The 27,188-nt window shown below is 40.4% G+C and overlaps 1 protein-coding gene across 1 annotated transcript in view; it reads left to right on the top strand.

Annotated features, from left to right (window-relative positions):
• The window catches only part of LOC124802853, a 171,595-nt gene that overhangs the window by 81,358 nt on the left and 63,049 nt on the right, over nucleotides 1-27,188 (top strand). The window contains exon 6 of the mRNA XM_047263876.1: nucleotides 19,289-19,449. Within this exon, the coding sequence (XP_047119832.1) occupies nucleotides 19,289-19,449 (161 nt within the window). The remainder of the gene's footprint in view (nucleotides 1-19,288; nucleotides 19,450-27,188) is intronic.

Genomic DNA, 27,188 nt, shown 5'->3' with positions numbered 1-27,188 from the left:
GTGTAGTCAGCACTCAACAGACCTTCACTAGGAAACCAACTGATTAAAAAAAAAAAAAAGTATAAAGTTGGAGGAAATTTCTCTTGTTAGGTAGTAGTCATGGAAGAGGCATGAGCCAGATCTTGCAGGAAAAATTAGGTGACGGGTACCAGGTCACAAGTATTTTCAAGCCCACTGCATGTCTTAGCCAAGTGATAGAGGATGCAGGATCATTATGCAAAGGTTATTAGAAAGCAGATCATGTTGTGATAGTGGGTGGAGCGGTAAACAGTATTGATAGGGATCAGGGCTACAATTTGAGTGTGATCTGGTAAACGAAGCATCTGCAATGAACCATACAAATGTTGACTTGGTTGCTGCTTTCATGCGGTATGATTGGCCCCAATTGAACAGGAGTGTCAGTATGGAGCTAGATCAGCTGTCTCAGGCAGCTGCTTTGTCAGGCATAGGTTTGGTTCCTGTTGGTGGTATTGCTTGGTGGGACTTCACCAGACATGCCCTGCATCTCAATAGGGAAGGGAAGGGTAAATTGGCTGGGATGATAGTAAAATCATTAAGGGGGGGGGGGGGCACTGTAACTCGTGGGAATACTTCTTTTTTAGGCTAAGATTGGTGTCCAGTCATCCAACATTGATTGAAATTAAGCTTAATGAGGAACTCATCAAGCAAGTACTAGAGATGTTAAAATATCACAAGATTATCATACAGTAAAGTGGAAAATAATGTCAGTATGTCATATGATTCTCATAAAAGGATAGTGAAAAATAATGTGATCACTGTAAGCTTGTTGACACCAGTGCCCACCAATTTAAATTATATATTACAGCACTGAAGATGGTCACTAAGTGACCAAAAATCGATTTTGCGTTTAATAAAACAAAAAAATACGACCAATGCTGTCTCTCCTTCCAAGTATTTCAAATAATGTTAGTATATTGCATCAGAATATGGGGATTAAAAAACAAAGTAGATGAGCTTCTTGTTTGTTTAGAGGCTGGAATAGATGTACTATGCCTGTCTGAACATCATGTAGTCACAGATATGGAAACAGTAAATGTCGATGGATATAAGCTTTCAGCATACGTAAGTAGACACACTGGAGAAAGGAGTTGCCATATATATTAAAATCTGCCGTAGTGTGAAAAATCTGGAAACTAAAAAAAATTTTGTGTAGAGCAACATATAGAAGCCTGTGTGTTTGAGCTTATACTAAATAATTGTGTTTTTATAATTGTAGCTGTGTATAGGTCCCCATTGCAAAATTTTCAGTTATTTTTGAAAAACTTGAATTCTTTGTTGTGCTATCTGTCAGACAGACGGAAGCAAATTATTGTTTGAGGGGATTTCAATGTAGATTATCTGAAAGAGTCCGATAGAAAACTTGGCCTTGAAGTATTACTTAGTTCTTTCAATTTGACGTCAGTTATCGATTTTCCTACTCAGGTGGTACAGGAAAGCAGCACACTGATAGATAAGGCTTTTATAGACAAAGATAAATTTACTCAAATAAAAACTTTTCCTGTCAACAATGGTCTGTCTGATCATGATGCACAGCTAGTTACAGTATATGACATAGCTCCATACAGTAAAGCAAAACAGTCCTCCAAAATTGTGCATTCAATTAACGATTCAACAACTGAAAATTTTAGGGAAAACTTACAACAGTTAGACTGGGAGCCTGATGCTAATTTAAAATAAACCTCTTCATGATACCTTTGTGGATGTATTTGAAAACAGTTTCACTAAGAAAACAGTGAAGTATAATTGTAAGAAACCATCTAAAAAGACATGGATTATAAAAGGGATTAAAATATCTTCTATACAGAAAAGGGAAATGTATCTTATACTAGGAGTAGTAATGACCCAGAAGCAGTGAAACATTATAAAAACTGCTGCACTATATTAAGAAAACTTTTTAAAAGTCCAGAAGTATGTGCATTATGTCTGAGATTAGCACATCTGATAACAAAATGAAAACAATTTGGAATATTATTAAAGGGTAACAGGTCAACCGAGAGCACAGAAAGACTGAATTTCTATCAAACTCAATGAAAAGTTTGTTAACAAGAAGTCAGAAGTCAAAAACATTTTTAATAATCATTTTGTAAGTATTTTAGAGAAAATAGAATCCCGCATATTCATTAGAAAATGCAAGGCAGTATATGGAAGAGGCAATACCTATGCAATTTGGTAAAATTGAAATTCAACTCACATTTCCTGCTGAAATAGGAAAATAATAAATCACTCAAAAGTAAAAGCTCACATGGAATTGGTGGCATTTCCAACAGAGTACTAAAAGCTTGCTCCCAACAGATAAGTAGGATTCTGAGCCACATATGTAGTAGCTCACTGAAATACTGCATTTTCCCAGATAGACTGAAGTACGCTATTGTTAAACCATTGCATAAAAAAGTGGATAGGTCTGATTCTAACAACTACTGCCCAATCTCACTTCTGACAGCTGTATCCAAAATTCTTGAAAAAGTAATTCATTCAAGAGTAGCATCACATATTTGTAAAAATGAAGTACTAACAAAACATAAGTTTGGTTTTCAGAAAGGCTTTTCAACAGAAAATGCTATATATGCTTTCACTGATCAAATATTAAATGCATTGAATAAATACCCATTGGGATATTCTGTGATCTCTCTAAGGCTTTTGATTGTATTAATCATGAAATTCTTCTAGATAAGCTTGAGTATTGTGGCATAAGTGGAACAGTGCACAAATGGTTTAATTCATATTTAACTGGAAGAATGCAGAAGGTTGAAATTAACTGTACAGATAGGCTGCATAAATCTGCAGAGTCCTCTAACCAGGGAGGTACGGTATCAAGAATAGTGTCTAATAAGGTTCAGTCTTGGGTCCGTTGTTGTTCTCAATATAGATTAATGACATGCCACTCTATATTCATGATGATTAAAAGCTAGTTCTTTTTGCTGATGATGCAAGTATAGTAATCACACCCAACAAACAAGAATCAGCTGAGGAAATTGTAAATAAAGTCTTTCAGAAAATTATTAAGTAGTTCTCTTCAAATGGACTCTCACAAAATTTTGAGAAAACACAGTACATGCAATTCAGTTCAGTAAATGGCCTAACACCATTGATAAATCCAGACTAAGAATGGAGCTCTGTTGCAAAGGCAGAATATTCAAAATTTCTGGGTGTGTGCATTGATGAGGAATTGAATTGGTAGAAACACATTGATCATCTGCTGAAACGGTTAGGTTCAGGTACTTATGCTATTAGGGTCATTGCAAATTTTTGTGATAAACATATCAGTAAATTAGCCAGGGTGTATATGATCCGGGAAAAACCCAGGAATTTTTTCATCCAGGAGAAAACCGGGGAAAAACCCGGGAATTATTTAGAATTCCGGGAATTTTTCGTTGTTTTAGTTTTCAGTTAAATTTTTGTAATTTTGACTGGTAAGAACTGCTAGTCTAACAAAGGATGTTACTGTATCCCGCTACTGCAGAATAATACTGCAGCATTAAAACATGAACGAGAGAAAAAAAACGAAAATAAAACTTGAATTGCAAAGGAAATGCGCCATATAAAATGACACAGTGCTCTTGCAAGGGTCTCCCAAAAGCAAAATGTGTCAAAGACTTTCGGAAGACTATGCAATGCTTCATTACAACAAATTGACTTTGATGAGAGTGATGTCATAACTGTTTACATTTATGGGAATCAGGTCGCTTAGCTGCTGTAATAACCTGAACACCACTTGTATGAAACTCGTATTTATTCTAACTGCACAATTACACATATACACACATAAACGAGCCTTGCGAGTGTCACTGGTCGAATCGTAAACACACACTGCCCTAAGGCGTGTGCCAAGACCCGCGTCCTAAGGCGTGTCAGTGTGCAGAGATACCACTCTGCTCTATTCCGGTGGTCAATGACCGCCACAGAGCCCCCCCCTTCCAGTGCGGAGCACAGTGAGAGGAGGTGATGTAGGTTGGCGTGGTGATCAGTCCGTTGTGATGAAGTTGCGGTGCCACGCCGGTGGGCGTAGCAGGCGGCTGAAATGAGAAACTGGGATCAAGCGGCCCCACGATGCAGGGGCATGGTGTGCTGTGAGTGGCATGCGAATGCAGAGGCGGCCGTCCTCGTCAATCGAAGCGGTGATTGCCGCCTCCTCCGCGTCTGTTGGTACCGCAAACGTGCGTAGGAGTGTAACCTGGGCGGCTAAATCGTCCAATGTGCAGGGGGGGGGGGGGGGGGGGGAATGTGCAGGACGAACAGTGTCTCATCTCGTAGCTGGAGAGACAGGTCCTCGACTGGAAAAGGTGACACGTCGACGCGGAAAACGGCGACGGTGGCGTCGTCAGTCTGCGTCAGCCTGTCGACGGAAACACTAAGGTGGGGAGGGAGGGGTGGAACCTTCGCACGTGACCTTTCCTGCAGCCTCTGAGCTGGAGGGAGAACACGAACCACTGGTGTCACACACATCGTCACATGCGTCACGGGTACTGGAGGGGGGGTTCGGTGTGTTTGAGGTATTAGAGATGGAAGGTGGCACGAGAGTGTGGTCGGGGTGGAAGTTGTATTCTGAAGTTGCCTCGTCGTTGAGGCGCCAAGCTGGTTTAAGGCACGAGACGGACACTGTTTGTATTCTGCTGTTTCACAGAATGTCAAAGGTCTGCGGTGAGTGGCTTATCACTTTGTGTGGGCCCGAGTAGGGCGGGTGTAGTGCGGGTTGTACTGTATCATCGTGCAGCATCACATAATCACAAACGTGTAGGTCTTTGTGCACGAAGACACGAGGGACCGTGTGTGCTCGTGGGGGCGGGGGGCGTACATTCGCAGCGAAGTGTCGGATGCGTTCTATAAGCGTCGGATGTTCTGACTGCAGGGGAGGATCGGAATCCTCGACGAATTTTGCTGGGAGGACGAGGGGTTCCCCGTACAACAATTCTGCTAGGGAGGCTTGCAAATCGTCTTTGTAAGCCGAACGGACACCTAGTAGTACCCAGGGGAGGGCTTCGGACCAAGGTCTGTTGTGGCACATCAGCGCTGCTTTTAATGTGCAGCACCAGCGCTCGACCAACCCATTGCTTTGCGGGTGGTAGGCGGTTGTACATAATTTGTTTGCACTGCATAGATCGCTTAATTTGCCAAAAAGCACAGCTTCAAATTGTCGTCCTTGGTGTGTCCTGACCGAAGATGGGCAACTGAACTGCGTGATCCAGGAGGCGATGAAGGCCCGTGCGACAGAGTCGGCGGTAATGTCTGTTATTGGAATCTCCTCCACCCACCGACTAACACATTCGATGCTAGATAAAATGTATTGGAAACCCTCGGAAGGAGGGAGCAGTCCGACTAGGTCAAGATGGACGTGACGGAACCTGCTCTTCGGTACCTCAAACGAGCCCAACGGTGGGTATGCATGACGGCCGACCTTAGCACGTTGGCAAGGTATGCATGCCCATGTCCAGTTTTTGCAGTCTGCTCTAAGCCCAGTCCATACAAATCGCTCTGTTATGAGGCCTGTGGTAGCCCGAATACTGGGATGTGCTAGGTCGTGGATAGCGGCAAATAACTTACGGCGCAAGGCGGCCGGTACTAGGGGGCGGGCAGTACCTGTGGAGAAGTCACAGAGGACTGGTAAGGCCGAACCTGGAATTAGGCTGGGCTCAATTGAGAGCGAGGTGGACTTGCTATTCAGTAACTGTTGAATGTCGTCATCTGCTTATTGCTGGGCAGCTAGGTCGTCGAAGTCCCAAGAAAAAAACGAGATCGAGATTGTACCGACCCATGACATGTAGTCAGCAATGGACATCTGTTGTGAATTGACATATTAGGTCCATGTGTCTGAAATCGCAGAGCAGGGGGGGGGGGGGGGGGGAGAGGTCAGTTGTGGTTTTACGCACAGCGTGCACCATGGTTTGTGGTCTGTATATATGGTCACTGACCTACTCTCTCGGAAATGCCGAACTGCCTCGTAAATAGCAAAGAGTTCTCACTGGGAGTTACGCTGGGAGGCTGACAACTTGCGCGAGAAGAAACGTAGTGGTTGTGTGGAGCCTGCGACCTGCTGCAGGAGCACAGTGCCGATAGCGGTGTCGCTTGCGTCAGCTGTGATTCATATTGGGGCATCAGATACCAGGTGCGCAATTGTGACAGCATTCGCTAGTGCCGTTTTTAGTGCGTCGAACGCGCGTCGCATGTCGTCACCCCACGGGACTTTGCGGAGCCCTGAAGTATTCTTTCCGATGAGTGCATTGGTCAATGGAGCCTGTAGGGATGTCGCTGGAAAAAATTTATCATCCCTAAAAAATGATGTAGGTCGCAATAAGTCTCGGGCAAGGGGAGGTCGTGTATAAAGGTGACTCTGTCAGACATGGGGCGGGTCCCTTCTGCAGAAACAGTATAGCCCAAAAATGTCACACTAGCGGACCGCAACTGAGATTTATTGTCGTTGATTTGGACTCCATTCTCGGCGAGAATACTAAGAGCTGTTGATAGGTGCTGTTCGTGTTCCTTGAGGGTAGTTGATGAAATGAGGATGTCGTCCAAATACGCGTAACGGTATGGGAGTGAGAAAAGAATGGAGTCGATAAACCGTTGCCAAGTCTGTGCAGCGTTTTTGAGGCCGTACGGCATGTAACAGTATTCATACATTCCGAAAGAGATGATAATTGCTGTTTTAGGGATATCGTACTGGTACATGGGGATCTGATGGTACACTTTTCGGCAATCAAGTACACTGAAAACACATGCACCATGGAGTTGCTGGGTGAAATCTTGTATGTTTGGTATAGGGTAGTTGTCTAAAATCGTTCTGGCGTTCAACTGTCGGTAGTCACCACACAAAAGAAATGAACCTTCCTCCTTGGGCTCTAGATGGATAGGCGAGGACGAATTGCTGTTGGATGGATGGACAATACCTGAATCTAACAGCTCCCGTACAGCTCTTTTTGCATGCTGCCTCGAGGTCTGGCGAGAGCCCAAAGTTATGCAGGAAATCCATACCGATAACGGGGCAGTCAACATCCGTGACGCAAACTGTCCAGGTGCAGCGTAAATCAGGCTAGAGATTTAGTTGGAGTTCTTCTGAACCGTGGACGCGAATTGCGGAATTGTTGGCTCCTCGCAGTGGCACGGCGGGCGTCAATGTCGACGATGGGGCGCTCGACTTAGGAGTGACACTAGCATCGGCCCCCGTGTCCACGAGGAAATAGTGTGTGCTCGTCCTGTCATGGATGTACAGTCTGCCTGCATGGTGGGCAGCGGGGGTGGTCAGTCGATAATGTTTTTAGCCCACTAAACTGCCGGTGCGAGCCGTGGCACCTATTCTGACTCGCGCTTCCCGTTTGGGTAGTTGCAGGGTGCGCGACAAGAACGCGCAGCGTCACCGAACATGATGTGATACCAGCATAGTGGGTATGCTGGGTGTTGAGTCTGAGCCGGCAACGTTGCGTGGCGTGTTCTGTTGCGACCGCATGGAGGTGAGCGGGGCAACCGGTTGAGGAAGCGTAACCAGGACGGCCATCTGGCCACCAGGGGACTCCATCTGCTGTTGCTGCGAGCTGCGTACCTGGCCTCTGCCGGCTGGCCCGTGAAACGTAGTAGACGTGGCGGCAGTGTCGCCAACATTCGGAGTGTCGGAAAAACAGGAGAATGCGACCTGGCAATGTTTGATGATGGAATATGCCTGGTCCGCCAGTCATAGTTTTTCCTCCAGAGCGGCGTTTTGGTAAGCCAACAGGTGTAGTTGGAGGTCTGGCAGTAATTTCACAAGCCACAACGCCCAGAGTGTGAGGTCGGGGAGATGCTCCTTGTCCACCTGGGACCTTAAATGGCACCAAAGTTGTGAAGGTGTACGGTCACCTATTGGCATGTCGTGAATTATGTAGTGGATGGCTTCTGCTGGAGGGCGCGATAAGCGCTCCATGATGCGAGCTCTTGCGATGGCATATTTGTGCTGGCTTGGTGGTGAGAGCAATAGGTCACTGGCCAGGTCTGGTTCGTCGTGGAGGTGGGTAATTAAACAAATGAAACATACATCGTCTCCCCACACTCCGTGAATGTCCAGAATATTGTCCACTAACGCAAACCATGACATAGCGTTATCCTTCTGTAGTTGTGGCAGCTTTGGAAACCGCCCTACAGGTGGCTACTGTGGCATTGTGGGAAGATGGCGATGGGGGGGCAGCGGAGGTCTGGAAACTGGTACAGGGTCGAGTGTCTGTACCGTAGCACAATTAGGCCTCTGACCACATGACACCATGGCGCGGGAGCAAATTCGGTAGCTGCGGGCGTCGCGGCTGCTGCAAACGCGGTCGCATGCTGTTGGTATGTCGGGAACGTAGCAGTATGCGCTTCAGGCGAAAGTACCTGGTCGTGTGTCAGGCTGGTATGTAACGTATTCATATGGGATGTTGCTGAGCACTGTGGTAAGGGAAGTTCTTGTTTCACCTGCGGTATGAAGTCCGGAAACTGCCACACGTTTGGATGCACTGTAACATGTGTGGGCCACGGTGCATGGACTGTACTAGTGGGGTTATGTTGTGCACACGGGTTTAACACTGTAGTCGGAGTCATCGATGGTTGAATTACCAGCAATTCGTCCATAAATGAAATTGTAGGCAAATTCATGGCGAGCTCCGGGTCACAAATCACGTGGTGGTTCATTGGTGCGTAACGGTGGCAGGAGGAAAGATGAGAAATGCATGTACTGTGGTTGTATCGAAAAAGTCCGGGGTCACCACCATGGGAATGAGGTAGCTTAGCTGCCGTTATAACCTGAACACCACCTATATGAAACTCGTATTTATTCTAACTGCACAATTACACATATACACACATAAACACGCCTCGTGAGCATCACCGGTCGAAACGTAAACACACACTGCCCCAAGGCGCACGCCAAGACCTGCGTCCTAAGAGTGTGTCAGTGCGCAGAGATACCAGTCTGCTGTATTCCGGTGGTCGATGACCACCACACATTTGACTTATTTAATCAGTTAGGATCAGGCTCATGCACACGCGCAGTTGTGTCACATATGAGTAGTACCTTCTCCCACTTCTGGCTACAGAAATTACCCTCATATTATCAATTTAACCCTCAACACCTGTGTTAAGGTTCATGTCTACACATAATATTATGTTAGTTGTGAGGGTTCAGGCTGTTTCCAGAACTTAAGTTAATTTGTTAAAGAAAATGTCCAGTCCTCCTCTGTATATGTCTAATATCCCCTGTTAGTCCTTTTGGTACTGGTCCCACATCTTGAACAATATCCTAGAATGGGTTGCAAGAGCGATATATAACCAATCTCCTTTGTACACTGATTGCTCTTACCCAGTATTCTACTAATAAATCGAACTCTACCACTCGCTTTACGCACAACAGAGCTTATGTGCTCATTCTGTTTCATATCCCTACAGTGCTATGCCCAAATGTTTGTACGAGTTGGCCCATTCCAGCTGTAATCAGCTGATATTGTAGTTATAGTATACTATGTTTCTTCATTATGTGATGTGCATAGTCTTATATTTCTGAACATTTAAAGCAGTTACCAATCTGACTGAATATTTGTGCAGCTTCTTTCAGACAGTGCTTCACTATAGACAACTGCATCACCTACAGAGTAGGAACCGATGTCAACTGCGGGACACTGTGAGGAAGTTACAGATTAAGTAGAGGAGGCTCCGTCCCTTGTCTGAGCTACAACTCGTGAAGGAACTGTTCTGAAAGAAAGGGACATAGAGATTAGAAGAGTGTTAAAGGAAAGAAAGTATACAGCAAACCAGGAAGAAGATGGAGACAGAAGATTCACCTCTCTTCCTTATATGAGGCCAGTCTCGGCCAAAATTGGAAGACTGTTTGGAAAATGTGACATTAGAGCCATCTTCCAACCACTGCCGAAGATACAAGCTGTTCTTGGCCCTGTGAAGGATCCACTGAAACTTTACTTACCAGTGATGTATACCATCCCATTGAGTGTACATCTGGCAAACATAGTGATGTTTCTCAAAAGGCTTCAAGGAACACATTACATTTGTACATCTGAGAGAGTGGAAGAGGAAAGAGAGATGCACTTCTTAGTACCTGTAATCATGGCAACAGAAGGTGCTAGAAATAATTTAGCAGGCACTGATAGTTAAATATTATGATCAGTCTGCTAACAGATACAATAAAGTTGTTCCTTTCGTGTGGCTAGTATGTGGATTCGTAATTGTTGGTCACTTCCATTTAGTACTTGTGGGGCAAAGACTTCCATTGCAAAAAAGGATCCAAAGATAATACTGAGAGCTAGCATTGTGGTGATACAATTTGGCCACGAAATTTTACTATAGATGTGATGAAAGAATTATTCTCTTCTTTTAGTTTATTACTGCTCCAAAAATAATGAACATAGTAATATGGTAACTAAGTCACTAACTTCAAGAAATAGAGAGATAGAAGCAAAATTCCTTTTTTGTGAATTTATTAGACCAATGAAATAATCCAAGATTCAGTTTGCCACATTAACCAAAGGTATACTTAAAATAAAAATTATAATTGAATAAGTAAGTGACTTTAATTGAAACTCAGTCACTTCTCTTTTGGTTGTGGTAGAAGGGAATAGAAAGAAATTAAGAGTATCATTAAATAGTAAATGATATAAAAAATCATTTATGTAGTCATAATTAGGAAACCAGTGATCCACAATCAGTATTTAACAAAAAGTTAAAAAGCAGTCTTTATTGTATAAACACATTTGTTTAAAAAGGTAACAGGTTTTAAACTGTTGTGGACCATAAAAGTCAGACCATACTCTACAGTAAGAGTTAATTTAGATCTTTAGAGGGATGTCCAAACAAGAATTGCAACTTAAATCTAAAAGTAACAACAGTAATTCATTGATGATGTACCCAAAGGTAGCAAGGTAGCAGGTGGATACAGAAAATGGAGCAGGAGCCATATGTACGAGACATTGATGTCAGTTGCTGGATAGTGTGAAAAAGCTGCAGGTTAAGTAGAGGAGGCTGCCTGATGTCAGTAGTAACCACTCAAGCACAATGGAAAAGATGTGTTAAAAAAGCACTGTATGTGAGTGACTGCAGTACAAAATATAAGTACAGATACACAATTTTTGTATAATGGCAACAGAATTTACTGCTGTGTAAAATAGTTTACTAAAAATGGTTGTGATTGAAATTATAATCAGTAAACCAATGGCAAGAGGTTCTATGAACAATATCTGCCCTCTATAGGGACTTGATGTTATTGTGTGAGTTGTAAGACCAGAAAAGATAATAGAGGAGACACTGTCAGTAACCAAGGCAAAGGCATGGAAAGTATCGATGCATTCTATCTCCAGAGGTCTAAATACTCTACATACCATTGCTTTGTATACTAACGATGCCTCAGTGTCAAAATATGTTTGTGCTTATAGTTTGTACTTATAGTTTGTTTTAGAATCACATACGCGCAGTACTTTCGTCATGCTTCTTTTCACATTGTACCTGATTGGCTAATATTGATGTAAGACAAGGGATGGAGTCTCCTTTACTTAACCTGTAGCTCCCTGACACTGTCCCACGGTTGACATCTGTTCCTGCTCTGTGTCACCATCTCCACCTGCCGGCTTCAGGCATATCATCAGCTAATTATTGTTGTTACTTTTAGATTCAAGCTGCAGTTCTTGTTTAAACATCACTCTCAGTCTCTAAATTAACTCTTATTGCAGAATACAGTCTGACTATGGTGTAAAACAGATTGAAACTGGAGTGAAATTTTTACTTTGCAGTGGAGTGTATGCTGATATGAAACTTCCTGGCAGAGTAAAACTGTGTGCTAAACCGAGACTTGAACTCAGGACCTTTGATTTTCGTTGACAAGTGTTCTGCGCACACAGCTAACCAAGTGGAAGAACTTCTGTGAAGTTTGGAAGGGGGAAGATGAGGTACTGATCAAAGTAAAGCTGTGAGGACAGGCTGTGAGTCATGCTTGGGTAGCTCATTCGGCCGAGCACTTTCTGCGAAAATCAAGGGTCCCAAGTTTGAGTCTCAGTTCGGCACACAGTTTTAACCTACCAGTTTCAGATTAAAACCAGTCACCATTACTAAGTTAATGTGTTAAAGCAATCAATCTTGCTTTTAAATTTTGTGTTAAAGATCATAGAAGTGTTACTAAAGGAAAAATGATAACATGACAGCTTGACTCACTGGGTTAGGAACTGAATAGTGCCTCCACTTTATAAGTAATGAATGATCCGCCTTAAAATATTTTAACAATTTAAAACTGTGTTTGACTATCGAAGACTCCACCCAATTATATTTATGGCTGATCTATATTTCTTGTTCTTTTTCTGAGAACTGTGAATACAGCATTTCAGTGAAATGCACGTGGTGGCCAATGTGTCGCATTTAGGTCTTGCAATTCCTCCCCCCTTCCGAGCCTCCTTTTTTCCAACAGGTGAAGTGAGAGGGAGGCAGGACATTTGAGTAGTTGATGGATAAGTATTGATTCACGCAGTAATTGTGGTGGATCGGCAGATGTCTTGACAAAGAGATCGTTGCTTTATACTGTGGTCATCAGGTTGTATAGATCATCATTCAGCTAATGGTGTGGTGATAAATGGCAATCTGTTAACAAAACCTCTAACCAGCAAACTGTTTTTCCACAAACCTGTATCATTTTTCATCTGAACAACTCTCTGTGGTCATTCCTAGGTGAAATACAAAACTTGTAAATAAATATAGGACTGAAAATTACACAAATGCACAATACATGCAAAACCAGCAACACCATGTTTAGCAGTTGTTTCCTGATTCTGATGAACTTACAGAAATTCAGAATTCATTTAAAAAAAAATGCAAAATGTATAAAAGATTTTTCAAAGTAATTTAAACCATAATTTGTCACAAAAGTATTGGCTGAGATGTGAATAAATATATTGCTCTTACATATTGTAAATTGCATGATAACTGGTTTGCGTCACTTGACGTGGTAGTGGTTCTTATTTTTCAGTGTAATGCTACAGAGAAATAGTGGAATTTATTAGACAGCTCCGTAAGTATAAGCATATGCTTTGCCACTACTGTAAACAGATGCAACAATTTATTTCTTGCCTTTGTCATCCAAAGCAGTGACAACTGAGTTGCCTATTGTAGTAGCTTTTGTGTACAAATAGACATTTTTCTCATAACTGCTCTAATTTGTTTTGGCTTGCTGCTATGAGTGTATAGTGCTTTCCACCATCCTCATCTGGCAAAAGAATGTGCAGCTTTTTCCCTGATTGTCAGATTTGTGCTATATTTCACAGTTTGTATACTACCACGTCTTGGTGATATATTTTACCATACTCATGCTGACATTAAATAAAAGTACCCAAGAAACTGCGTGTTCTGATCCATAATATGTGGCCATGATATGTTTCTGGGCAAAGAAATTGTCCATTTTACCTTGTAAATAAGCAGCATGAGTAGCTAGCCTGTTTTGAAAGTTGTGGCCTTAAACAATGCTATGCAGAAGATAACATGTAAAAACATTGTAGACATATTAGGCCTTATATAGAATTATCATATGAAAACAAAGAATTGTCACTGAAGAGACCCGATTCTATGTCAGCGTGAAAATATGAATGAAAGACTAGCATGCTACCCACGGCACCTCATCAACACTGCAGTAAACCACTTTATAAATGTTTATTGGCAGTGTCGGGACAGTTGAGACTACAGTCATGTTTGAAACGCACTGTGAGTGCAAGTTAGCACTGTGTCGGAAAGAAAGTAATGAAGAAAGCTGCCAGAAAATGGACTCAGGCCGAAGTTGTGCATTTAATTAGTTTGTATGAGGAATGGCCAGCTTTGTGTCATGTACTGTTATAGGACTACGGAAACTGAAATAAAAAGGAAAGTTTGTTGGTTGAAGTGGCTACCATTTTTAATATATCGACAGAAGAAATTTACCAGAATATCCACAATTCAAGGAATCATCAGAGCAGTTTTATAACATAGATTAACTAAAATTAGAGAAACAAGTGAAATTATGTTTGAAAGTAATTAGTTTGGAACTCAGAAAATTGTCATTTGACTTCAAATAATAGAGCCGTATCTATAATTTTACAAGACATGATATTTATTGATTTATTACATTGGTATTGAATAACAGAGCTTCAGAAATTTATGAGTGGTTCCATAAGTCAAGACAAGTAAAAATGTTCAAATAAATGTATGTCCGGAAAAGGTTCATTTATTAGATATCCGCTGTATTTGGCTTTTGGGCATCGATGGGTATCAAGATTAACTGGTGTAATGTTATTTCATTACAGTTATTACTTTATCAAATATTAAAGAGAATAATCATAGGTTATACTAGAATTATTAGTGTCACAAGCAGTCTGTCTTCAACACAAATGGATTTACACATAATACCATATAGGTTCATTATTTTGGGTCCAGTTATAAAGAGTATTTTTTCCATCTCCATCACTGTCATTCTTGTAAAATTTCTATGTTGTTGAGGATTTTCTATCACAAGCTCTACAATGAGATTCTTGCGTGCTCCAAACCCATTCTGTCACCTAATCCACTCCCATATCCAATACAGACACAGTCATTTACATTTTTCTTTGCCACCAAAATTATTAAAAGTGCAGTTGCAGTCCAATACTCTTCCTTCGCAATCTATGCCATCATGCACAGAACTACGATGGAAAAATCTTGTGGAGAGTGATCTCTCAACTCTCACACTCTCACCCTGCTGTGTGTAAATGCTTCCGACATCTGCTCTTGCAAGCGTTTTCTTGAACAGTGTCCAATTCACACACTTGTAGTTCAGTATCCCGCATGGTTCTGTGTCCTGCAGTGTTTTGTCCATGTGCAGTATTACAGGCATGTGGTCTGAGTCCAGATCATTTTCAACCATAAGGTTAAGAGTGCATATGATGCCCTTGAAGAGGGCTATGTCTAGCACATCTGGTCTGTGTTGGGCCTGTGTAGGCACGAATGTGGGGATGTCCCGCCCAAGTATAATGTAGTTCTGGCCTAGTGCATGTTCGTATAGTTTCTTGCCGTTGGACGTAAGCATTCGTGAGTTCCAGTCAGGGTGTTTTGTGTTTAGATCTCCAGCGGCAATTACCTGCGGTGGTATGTTGAGAACTGTGCTGATATCGTGTGTTACTATGTCTCTAGGGGGATTGTACAGCATTACCAATGCGGTGTTGGCTCTGTTGAACTTCACCCTGACAGCCGTGGCCTTTGGTCTGTCAAGCGCGGGGAGCTCGATGTTCGTGTGTTCTATGTCTTTGTGTATGATGGTTGCTGTGCCACCTCCCCTCCTGCCATCCACTCGGTCGGTATGATAAAAGAAAATAATTGTTTTCGTTACTATTATTTTTATATTGTTGGACAAAATACAGATCCTGTTGTCTGTTCTTAATGCCTCTGTTGTCTTGACCTTGGTGCTTAAAAGTCAGTGGAGGACTCTGCTTTGAGTTTTGATTCAGTTCATTATTGCTGTTGGATGCATTATGGGTGAGATAAGTATTTTTAAAATTATTGGAATTATTTCCCTGAAAATTTTGTCTGCACAGTGCCTAAATTAATCTTAATGCCTCCAAAACCATTTCTTCAGAATCTCTAGGGATTCCTAACTAGCAACTTTAGTCGTACACTACTTGACAGTTTATCAATGATTAAAGGAGATAAAATCGTTTTGTAGGATTTGTATCACTAAACTTTTGTTCTGTTCCATAAGACTGTAGAAGACTCAGAAAACTCTTGTCGTCTTTGTTTTTCACCCTCTTTCTTTTCTGCAGTCACAGTTATAAAAGTTAAATACCATCTTTTGTGACTATAATAAAATTTGAATAAGATCAGGAGTGTTTCACTTTCTTCTAAAACATCTTAGGTGGTCATTTTTTTTTTACTTCATTCTTATCATCACTCTTTTATATTTCTCTTGAATAACTCAAAAACTGTGGTTTCTAGTGAAGCCATGTCCCAGTACAAAATTAAACTTAATTAAATTTCCTACAAAAAAGTTCTTGTTAATTTTTTTCTCCAGGCATTGCAGGAGATGGAAAAATTGCAGATTATTGAAAATAGTATTTTACTGCTATAAACTGACTGTTTACTGTTAAGGAAGTGGGTAAAAAACAAATATTAAATGTGTATACCACATCTAAGTGCTGTAGAGTGGTATTAATGGATAAATTGTGTTCTTATTTGTGGTCTTAATGTACAGCAGCTGTAGCATGCTTCCAGCAAAGGCAACTTCCCCCACCACGAAGACTGCACGCTTTTCAATGTTCAGTTTATGGAATATGCCTCTTCAACATTGCCTGTCCAGTTCCTGTATGTGAGCAGAGAAAATAAAATCACTGAGTTTGTGTTTATATATTATAAAGTACTTTATTGTTAAGGAGCTTAGCATGTAAAATAAACTCCTATAAACGATGGCCGAGAAGTGTGTAATTTGTAAGTGTGATGTTGTTGGTGACTTTTGTAGTGCTTTGGGAGAGAGGTTTGATTGGGAAATGTGGCACCTTGCTGCTGTCTGTCATTGATAGCATGTTGTAAAACTATGTAATAGTGTTATAATCATTTAGTGGTGAATTAATGAATGACAGAAGTTAGTGCACTCCTTTTGCCACTAATTGTGTCACTGTTATATTGCATAAATCACCTCCATTCAGGAATTTCTGGCATTTGTAGAGTGGGCTGTACTGAGCAGATCCACTTACCGCACCTGCACAGTCTATCTTCCAAAATGGATGTGAATATGTCTGATGGAACAGGGCTGGTCTATTTTTTTTTGCTGAATGCCTGGCTTGACTTATGTTGAAATTTCTGAAGTTCCATAACACTTAGGTGGCCTACTTCTGTTGCTGAAGGAAACAGTTTAAGCCTCTGGTCCTCTTCAGATGTTAGGAGAGCTGAGGCTGGAATGATGCATTTGATACACCTCATGTTGTGAAAATTATTCCAGCTAGTAATAGTGAAGACAGTGAAACTGACATTATCGAGCACCTATTGGCAGCATTGGGACATGCTATTCTGGAGGAAGACAGTTGACAGCTTCAGCTGTTTTTTGGTTTTTTCCACAATAGCTACTTAACAACTGCAATTTTTTTATAACAGCTCACTTAACAATTGCAAATAAGTATTAGTGGAATAAACTGAAAAAACTATATACACATAAGCTCAGTAAATTTATTTTGTCAACTCACTTGAGAGTGCTGGAGAGGTGGAGTCTATGTGCCAAATGAAAAGCAAGCAGCACTCATGGTGGGGGAAATTTCCCACCACAGCTACCATACAGGATGATTAAGAATTAGTTTCCCTTCTAGCAGTGTAAAACAATGTCTAGAGATTTACGTAGTTTCTGTCTATATGTGTTTCTTGTGTTAGTTTTATTAGTGACTCATATTTGTATTCCATGTACCATTAATACAGTTTGTGCAAAATAAACATCCCTGGGCATGTCTGCACACTGTCTCACCTATGATCGTAAGGTGCACCACAGAGGTTTGGTATAACTTTTTGAATGCCCCGTAGTAGCTTCTTGTGATGTAATGGGGTAGATAGAGTGGGGAATAACCTACTCACTCTCCAGTTTGCAGACCATTGAAGGAGGGAATTGCAGGAGCAGAATCCGGTCACATACCTTCCCTCACACTTCTGCCATCCGTCCCCCTCCCTCCACCCTGTTCTCTCCCCAAATTACAATTTACCCCTTAATACGGCTCTACTGCACTTGGACATGGTACACACACTTATTATTTGTTCTTAACCCACTTCATTCAACAATCATTTTTATAATTAAAACACTAATTTAGTTTAAATATGTACTGGGGAACTCACTCACTACAAACTTCATTTTTTGAGTTAGTAAAAAAAAAAGTGACATTTAAAGCAGTGACTTTTAAAGCAATTTGCTGATGACACTGTAGTGTACAGGGAAGTGTTGCTATTGAGTAACTATGGGAGGATACAGGATGACTTGGACTGAATTGCTATTTATTTTGATGATTGGCGGCTTGCTCTAAATGTAGAAAAAATATAAGTTAATGCACATAAGTAGGAAAAACAATGTTGTAATGTTCAAATACAGTATTAGTGATGTGCTACTTGACAGTGCCACATCTCTTACATATTTAGGCATAACATTGCAAAGTGGTATGAAATGGAACGAACACACAGGGACAGTAGCGCAGGAGTGAAAGGTTGACTTCGGTTAATTGGGAGAGTTTGAGGGAAGTGTAGCTTGTTTATAAAGAAGACCACATACACAACACTAGTGTGACCCATTCTTGAGTACTGTTCAGGTGTTTGGGATCCTTACCAGGTTGGGTTAAAGGAAGAGAAAAATTCAGGGAAACAGTATTTGCTTCTGAGTGTGGATCGATTCCACTGACACCAATGTACATTTTTCATAAGGATTGTGATGATAAGATAAAAGAAATTGGGATTTGTACAGAAGCATACAGCCAGTAGGTTTACCCTTTCTCAGTTTACGAGTGGAACAGGAAAGAGAATGACTAGTATCCTCTGCCATGCATCTTGTGGTGGCATACAGAGTATGTATGTAGACGTGTGTCATTGTAATTGCTACTTGTATTACTAATGTCCCAGTGTGTGACATTTGCAAAACTCATCATATTATGACTTCATTCAGGAAAATGTAAGTAAGTTAAAATGAAGAGGAATTTATTAGGGATGACACTGAGGTAGTCATACTTTGCCTAGAACACTTACGGGTGAATGTGGGACTCTTCTGTGTTACAGTAGAAACAGAAAATGGTAAGAGGACAAGATGAGCACATTCATCAGTCATTTTCGCTAACACTGTATCTGTGTATTAAGTTCCATCAAAGCTATTAAACTCGCATGAGAAAGATTTAATAAACAGAGATTCCATATGAAAGACAGCTAATGATATAAATTTACTTGAAACAAAGTAGTTCCTAGAGTGATAGAAGGTACATCTCTTGAAAATCATCCCATTGCTTTAGCCTTGAATGAAGCAATGTCAAGAAGATTTGAAAACTATACAATTCAGAAGAAATAAAGAAGTCATAAACTAGGCAAAGGAATGGTAGAAGTTTCTGAAGTTCAATAATTGTGAGTAAAGAACTTGTTAATTTCACACTTAAATATCTGAAGTACGAGGACAATGAGAGGTATTAAATAGCAAAATTTTAGTAAGACACATATTGGATGAGTTGATTTTAATTAATCAGATGAGACCATATGTGTGGCATATTTCTGTATTTATTCACAATTTATATTTTTGGTATGTAACTCATATTCCTTCTTTAATTTTTTTTCTCCATAACAGGCAGATATTAAAAGTACAAAGGCTCAACATTTCGATCTTAATGTGTATGTCACATTTTGAAGTTATTTCAATTAGACCAGAGAAAAGTTTAGCTGCAATACAAAATGAATCAAAAGAAGTGTTAATAAATGAGGAAGAATTTACTTGCCAATGTTTAACAGGTATTTCTACAAACTTCATTTTTACATGTTCATTTACTATTTGTCTAAATATGCTATCGTATTTCTTTTCTGTCTATATAAGTTGAAGCTCTCTGCTCACTTCTGTCTGTATGTATGGGCTAATCTGAAGAGCTGCTTTAGGGATTTTGATCCAGTTTTGACTAATAGAGTGATTCACAAGGAAGGAGTGTGTATATAATTTATAAATATTTCATGGAAGTTTACTGAACTATGAAGAATTGCAGGTTCCTGCCACATTCTTTCTTCTGTGTGTGAAGGCTACTCTCAGGAACTACTGTAGGGTCTTTGATTCTTGTGGTGGCCTGGTGTGACCACTCCCATTGGATAGCCCATCTAAAAATGAACACAGATCAAGCATGAAAACAGGAACGAGGTATACTGAACTGTGAAAAAAGAGGCAAAATAGAAGCAGTGAATGGTCTAAGCTCAAGATGTGCATCATTGAGCAAATTGCAAGAATCACTGTGTTGTGGTTGTGTGGTCATGGTGTTGGACTGCAGAGTGAGAGAGAGCCTTGTTCAAATCACCCTCCTGCCATAGTTTTTATTTTTTCCCCCACAAAATTACAAACTTTCGTCTGATCATTGACGTTATTGTTCTCTTTCTGTATCAGCAATTGTCATACTATACATTGGTTATAGAATATGAGTCAACTGGTAAGAATATATTACCATTGCAAATAAATGTGATAAATAGCTAGAGCAGGCAAGATGCTGCATAGACCTCTCCCAGAAATGAAAACAACAAATAAACAGATGTGAATTATGCTACAATGAAGGAATTCTAGTGTCAAAACTGCCAAAATGGAATGCAAGAGTATAACATGTGGTACTTGTGTAGATCAAATATGAGGTATGTATCTCTGTGTTTCCTTCCTTATACCTTGCTGTTGCGGACAGATGTTACACCAGGACACAGACGCAAATCTGAATACAGCGAACAGATGCGCCAGTGACATGATGGAAAGTTCATAATTTTGTGGAGGGAAAAAAATTGCATGAGGGAAATCGGATGTTGATCTCCTTCTTCACAGTCCAACACCATGACCACATAATCACTATGCTTTGGCCATTCAGATTTGCTCAGTGTTGGACATCCTAAGACTGGACCATTAACTGCTTCAATTTTGCTTCTTTCTTCACAGTTCAGTACACCTTTTTTCTGTTTTCATGCTTGATATGTGTTCAGTTTTTGATGGCTATCCACTGGGCCATCTTACTATTAAACCTGAGGGGAGTGCGTAGGGAAGTTCCCTCGTTAGTGCTACCTGTGTGAAGCCGGAACAGGTCACTAGTAACTTGTAAAAAATTTGAAATGCTTGGAGCTCCACAGCTTGTAAATATTAGTTAAAGCACATCTTGTAATTGCCATGAGCTGCCTTTAAAATATTTAGTAACTGAACAGGTATTCAAGTGTAGAACCTATTGTCAGTGGCATCTGGCACAGGGGACAACAAACAATTGTATGGATATTGATATCTGCAAAATAATGGATGTGTACATAAGTTGACTAACATATTATGTATCACTATATCAGTGTTATTTATAAACTCATTGTCACGTGCAGATCAATGTTCACCTAGAAAGCACACCATCACGTGGTGGATATTTAAAATCTAATTTTAATCCTTTCACAGTTCCAGTTTTTATGGTGACTCATTGAAGTTAATTTTTTATTATTGTATTAGAAATGTGGTCAGTTGACTATATTTATTTTTTATAATTTTATTTTTGTGATTTAGGGTCAGATACTATGGTGGTATGTACAGGATCCATAATTAAAGATCCAGTTTCAAAATGCTGTAGAAAGAGAACTACTGCTCAGAATGATGTCAAATTTGAACAGCATATTACTGATGCAAGGAGAAATGTCATGGAATTAAAAGAATTTAGGAAAATTTGACCAACAGATGACGTTGTAAGCATCAGAATATGCACCAACATATGTGCGGCACATGGCTGTTCCTCAGTTTGCGTCCGGGATTCGCAACAAGACTTTCTCCATGAAGGATTGTGTGTTGCTGGTAAAGATCTTTTACAGGAACAGAGACTGTGCATCAGCAGCTCTACAACAGTTCTGCTCACTCAAGGCAATGAAAAAGACATTGATGTGATGTCTGCTAAAGGTGTGAAGAAACTGATTACAAAATTCTAAAAGGGAGGTTCTTTTGAAGTGCAGTGTGGCAGAGGGAGGAAAGCATTTGACCCACCATCTATTGAAGATGTGGTCACAGCTTTGCAGCAAGGGTCAAGTGGTGGTGTGCAAGCATGCAATGCTCAGGGAATTGCCTGAACAGTGGACATACCTGCAAGCACAGTGCATAAAATCCTGCAGAACATTCTGTTTTCCCATCCATACAAAATCGCCCATGTTCAGGAGTTGCTTCCTGCTGATATGCCAGCAGGACAAACGTTCATTGTGGAATTTCTTGTTCACATGGAAGTGGACAATGAACGGCCTTGGAACATTCTGCGGGCAAATAAAGTCCATTTCCATCTCCAAGGTTGGCAATACACGGAAGTGCAGAATATGAGCAATGGAAAACCCATACACATATCAACTGGTAACACTTCTTTTGGGCAAAAGTGAGCTTGTGGTATGGGTTGATGGCATCGTTTATCATAGTAGGGCTGTATTTTTTCAAGGAGACGAGTCCTATAGGTCCTGTTACCTGCCATCACTGGTAAATGCCATGAGAGTCTTTTGCGCACCAGTGTCATTCTTATCCTCAACAGCATGGATGTGTGGAAATGATCGTTTTTATGCAAGTTGGTGCTCCTCTGCACATTGCACAGCTAGTGAAGTGGTTGCTGGAGAAGCATTTCGGAAATGCTAGAATTATCAGGCATCATTTCCCTACAGGCTTGCAGTCCATGTAGCTGAATTATAGGCATGCAATGTGCAACACATTCTGAATGTGATCTCCCCCCCCCCCCCCTCCCCCCCCTCGATACCCAAATCTCTTGTGGAACAACCTATTTCTCCGGTTTCAGCTTGGGGCAGAAAACAGTGGACAGCATGTTGAACACACCTTGCGCTAGTCTCACAGCAACTAGAAACTGATTTCATTTTGCTTTTTGTGTGGTTTTTGGCCACCGGACACTTAACAACGAATGCCATTTTTATTTTTTATGCAGTTTTTGGCCTCAGGACAGTTATACACTGATGTCATTTTGCTTCATATGCAGTCTTTGGCCTCAGGATAACTAAAAATGAATTTTTCTCATTCGATGTGGTATGACCTTGCCGTGATGGATGAGCTTACCTAACAGTGCCACAACTGTTGACTGCCAAACTTGGGTAGTGATGCATATTGAACAGTGCAAATGGTGTACTGTGCAAATCAAGCCATAGCTGTCATATTGTGATTCATGTGTCATATGCAGCTGACCCCATTTATGTTAAGGTGCTTGCGGTACCATTTATTGGTAAAATTTTCGTTAAATTTTTGTTTTCCTTGAGGTTTCCTACTGCATCAATAATATGCTGTTCAAATTTGTCGTCACACTGAGCATGGTTCATTTTCTACAGCATTTGAAGCTGGAACTTAATTACAGACACCCTGTTTGTCTCCCACGGCTGTTAGAGTGTAGTGGAAGTGGATTTTCCATTTCCTTTTAGTAGCCTGTTACGTGTTGCCATTTCATGTGAAAAAGGAAAAAGTATTGGTGTTTTCATTTTACTTACCATAATGTGAAAACAGCTGTAGAAACTACATTTAGCATTTGATGGAAATGAGATGATACAAGTCACAATAATATATACTATGGAAATGAAGCAGTGTGTTCTGACTTCACAGACAACAGTGGTAGTGATCTCACGACAGACAAAAACTGATTGTTGGGGCAGTTTTTATACACATGGTACAGTGATAGGCACATCCAGAGGTGGTAAGACATATTCCCAGAAACTTACTAAATTTTGAAGTTTGTGATAAATATTCTTCTCAAATTCTGTAAAAGACACATTTGAGTTAAGTATATTTCCCATATTTCGTGAAGAAACTACCTTGATGGTAAGTATACTTCCCAACGGCCTTTATTACAATGTTATTTAGTGGACGGCATACTTTCCATGGCCCTAAAAGCAATATTTAACAACAGACAGAAACTCTAACTGGTGCAGCAGATTACCACTATATGCCAGGAGCATACAGAAGTTGTGCAACATATTCTCGTAAAAACACACTAAAGAAATACAGTGAATGGGAAGTATATTTCCTATGCCCGCATGAAAGGGTTAAATGCAGCTAATGATGTTTACAAAAGTGCTTTAACAATTATTATTACACAAATTATTAATTTGGTACTGTGTGTGTGTGTGTGTGTGTGTGTGTGTGTGTATGTACAGATAAGTGGGCCTTAAAAAAAACTGTAGCTCATCAAAGGATAACTCTGGAAGCTGGCAGGTTTTCTTTCTCTTGTATGTGCCTATCGACAGTTCAGTGTTTCTGCTTTTCGGTGAATGGTCTCCTTTAATCTAAAAATATTTACATTCTACAAGAACTTTCTTATGACATTTATATTTCTGTTTTATTAGCTTCCTTTGATTAAGTTTAAAAAAGAAAAAGACAGCTTTTTATTTATGTGCACTGGATTTTTTTATGTGCACTGGATTTTTTTATGTGCACTGGATTTTTTTATGTGCACTGGATTTTTTTTGTGTGTACTTGATTTTGTAGACAAATGTTATCACTGGTCTCATAATTGTATTGATCTGTGATCTGACTTCATCCATAGCTTATATGATTTAATTTTCAGTTTTAAAGTGCATCTCAGCAATATTTTTTATTTTGTGTGAGTTAGATGTTCACACCATGGTTATTTCCTTCTGCAAAATATTAATAAACCATAATGCACTTTGAAAATACACCAAGTGAAGAAGAATAAAAATCTCATTATTCTCAGCCCACTTCATCCTCAAGTATCAGTGAGCAAAGAAAGGAGAAACTGTTACCTTCTATAACACCATGAAGAAGAATGGGGTCGTTGTTGATCAAATGATCCATAAATAATCAAATATAGTTGCTTGCAAGAGTTGGCAGCTCCATGTCTTTTACAAAAGCCTAGACATGGCAGCAATAACTGCATGTATAACCTACAACTAAATAATCTGAAGAGGAAGATGTTCGATCTTGAGCTGATAATTAATTCACAAATAGGAAACAACAAAGAGCAGAACAACAGAAAGGAAACCAATCAAAGAAGTGACTATATGACAGATAAATCAAAAAAGCAAAAGAAGTGTCAAATTTGAATGTGCAAATGAGCAATCAATGCAGTAAGAAATGCAAAAAAACTATCTGAAAAAAAAAGAGAAGGTAATCTGCTCAAAGGTTGGTTGATTTCAATGTTTTGTAACAAAAATTGAAATAAATGAAGAAGCAATAGGAACTTCAGAAATAGGTCAGATTTCTGGGTGGGCATGCAATATTCTGTATTAGAATCATTAATATGAAAGTGTTAGAACTTTGAGGTAAAGCTCTGACTGAAATATGTACGTAACACACAGATGAATGGGAAAAAACATAGATCTTACTTCAATTGTGTTTTAAACTTTGAGACAAATCTCATTAGGGACCAAATGACCCCATGTTGCTGTTTCAGAGGTATCCCAGTTTTCGCTGTTCTAGCGTTAAGATGACAGCTGTTGTTTTGAAACATCCATGGGTCAGAATATACCTGAAGTGAAAAGAGTGGAATAGAAAGTACACTTGTGAACAAAAGAGACAAAAAAATGTATTATCATAGTCAAAAACTAGTATGCATAAGCTATATTCACTTACACTGTGTTCCATAAGTTTATCATGGATAATATTTTACAAAGAAGTAATTCAGTTTTGAATATTAAATGATGGCCCTCTGGTTAAACTGCTGGACCAGTATTTAGGAAGAACAAGGTCTGAATGCTGTGAGTATGACAACCTGGATTGAGATTTTCAGTAGTTTCACTAAATAATTTCAGGTGATTGCAGGTACATATGAGGCCACTGCTGATTTGCGTCTGCATATTTATCAGATCCAAAGTGGAACTTCATCTGTAATCACCATGAGATCAACTGAATCTCCTTTTTTCTTCTAGTTACAGCCTAATGCAGATGTATAGACAGTTTTAATTTGTTCCTGATGTTTTGTGTGGTATTCCTTTTCAGAGTTCAGAGTTTAGTGATACTACTATTGTAGGACATTTTTAAATTGTAGGGTGTAACATTGTAATGAGAAGCGCGGTGGCAGCGTACATAAATATTCTATGACACTCTTGGGTCTATGTGTTATTCTTTGATTCTTGATGTAGTTTTATATTCTATGCTCCATGTATTAGAGAATGTAACATATTTATATGTGTGAGTATTAATATAATAAATGATTAATTCTCAACAGATAACTATATATTTGGTGAACACTGACATAGCAGTATGCCAGTTAAACCGCACTGATTCTGACGCACCATATTGTATCACAACACACACAGGATAATTCCCTCCACACCAGCCCCATCATACATATTGACAGATTCGCCAATAAACACAAAACTGGCTGCAAGCAGCAGGATCAGTAGAATGACAACCAAACTCCCACAGGTCTGGCAACATAACCTGGCATTATGTTTGGAAAGCCAGTTCATGTAAGCATTCCTCAGATAAAACTAAATACAGCTACGTTTTCATAGCACTAAATGATGTTTTAGCTGCAGACGTGCAAGGCGTCCTTGCCACAATGCTGATCAGCGAATGGTATGCATCTATCAAAAACACTTTAGTGATATGCCTATCCAAATCGGAGGCGAAGCGATTGGAAAAACTGTTACGAATGGAAGAACTTGGTAATTGCACTCGATTGCAGCTTCTACGATGTCTGTAGATGCTGGCAAGTAATGCAGTTAGTGACAGCGTACTACGAAACATCATTGTATCACCTACCTTCCTATAGGCAGAAATGTTCAGTCAGCTGCTCCTCATTGACCAATTTCTTGTGAACCACAACTTGTACTTCCTTAATGATGGTTCTCCTACTCATTTTAGTACCGCCTATGGTGCTTTCTATGCCGTTTACCTTTTGCCCACCTCCCCTCTCCGTCCTTTCTTACACTGGTCACCTCACTATGACCTCTGTGATAGTGACCACTTTCCATTGATTCTCTCAGTTCCTTCCCACCTCCCAATGGCTAGGTTGTTCTGCTGGGCTTTCCTTCATGCTGATTGGCCTCTATGTGCCTCCCATGTTGTGTTTACACCTTTGTAAGGTTGTAATGATGAAGTCGTCAATGATCTGTCCAACGAGATAATTCAAGCCGTTGACATTGCCAATTCCTACTGGATGGACCCCATTCGCTGCCAGCCAGTTCATGGGTGGAGCACGGCCATTGCCATTATGATCCATGATCACTGTCACGCCATCTAGAGCAGCAGCCATCCTCTGCTGGTCTTATTATCTTTAAATGTCCTCACTCCAAATTCCATTACTGAATCGAGCAGAGCAAGTGGTTGTGTTTGAAATGCTTTATCTTCTCCCTAGGTTCTTCTGCCCCTTCTACACAGGTGTGGGCAAAAACTCCGCACCCTCCAAGATTGTCAATGGCAGTGTTTCATTCCAGACGTTGCCCTTCCATGTGGCCTTTGTGCAGATCCATCAATTCTTGCAGAAGACCTGGCAACTCATTTACTACGGCATTGGCTTTAGCCTTCTGTCCAGCTGCCTTCCTCCTCCGGAAACAGCAGT

This window comes from Schistocerca piceifrons, chromosome 6 (genome assembly GCF_021461385.2).
Source record: "Schistocerca piceifrons isolate TAMUIC-IGC-003096 chromosome 6, iqSchPice1.1, whole genome shotgun sequence".
NCBI classification, from domain to species: Eukaryota; Metazoa; Arthropoda; class Insecta; order Orthoptera; family Acrididae; genus Schistocerca; species Schistocerca piceifrons.
The sequence above is the reverse complement of the archived record's forward strand: the minus strand, read 5'-3'. Positions and strand labels throughout refer to the sequence as shown.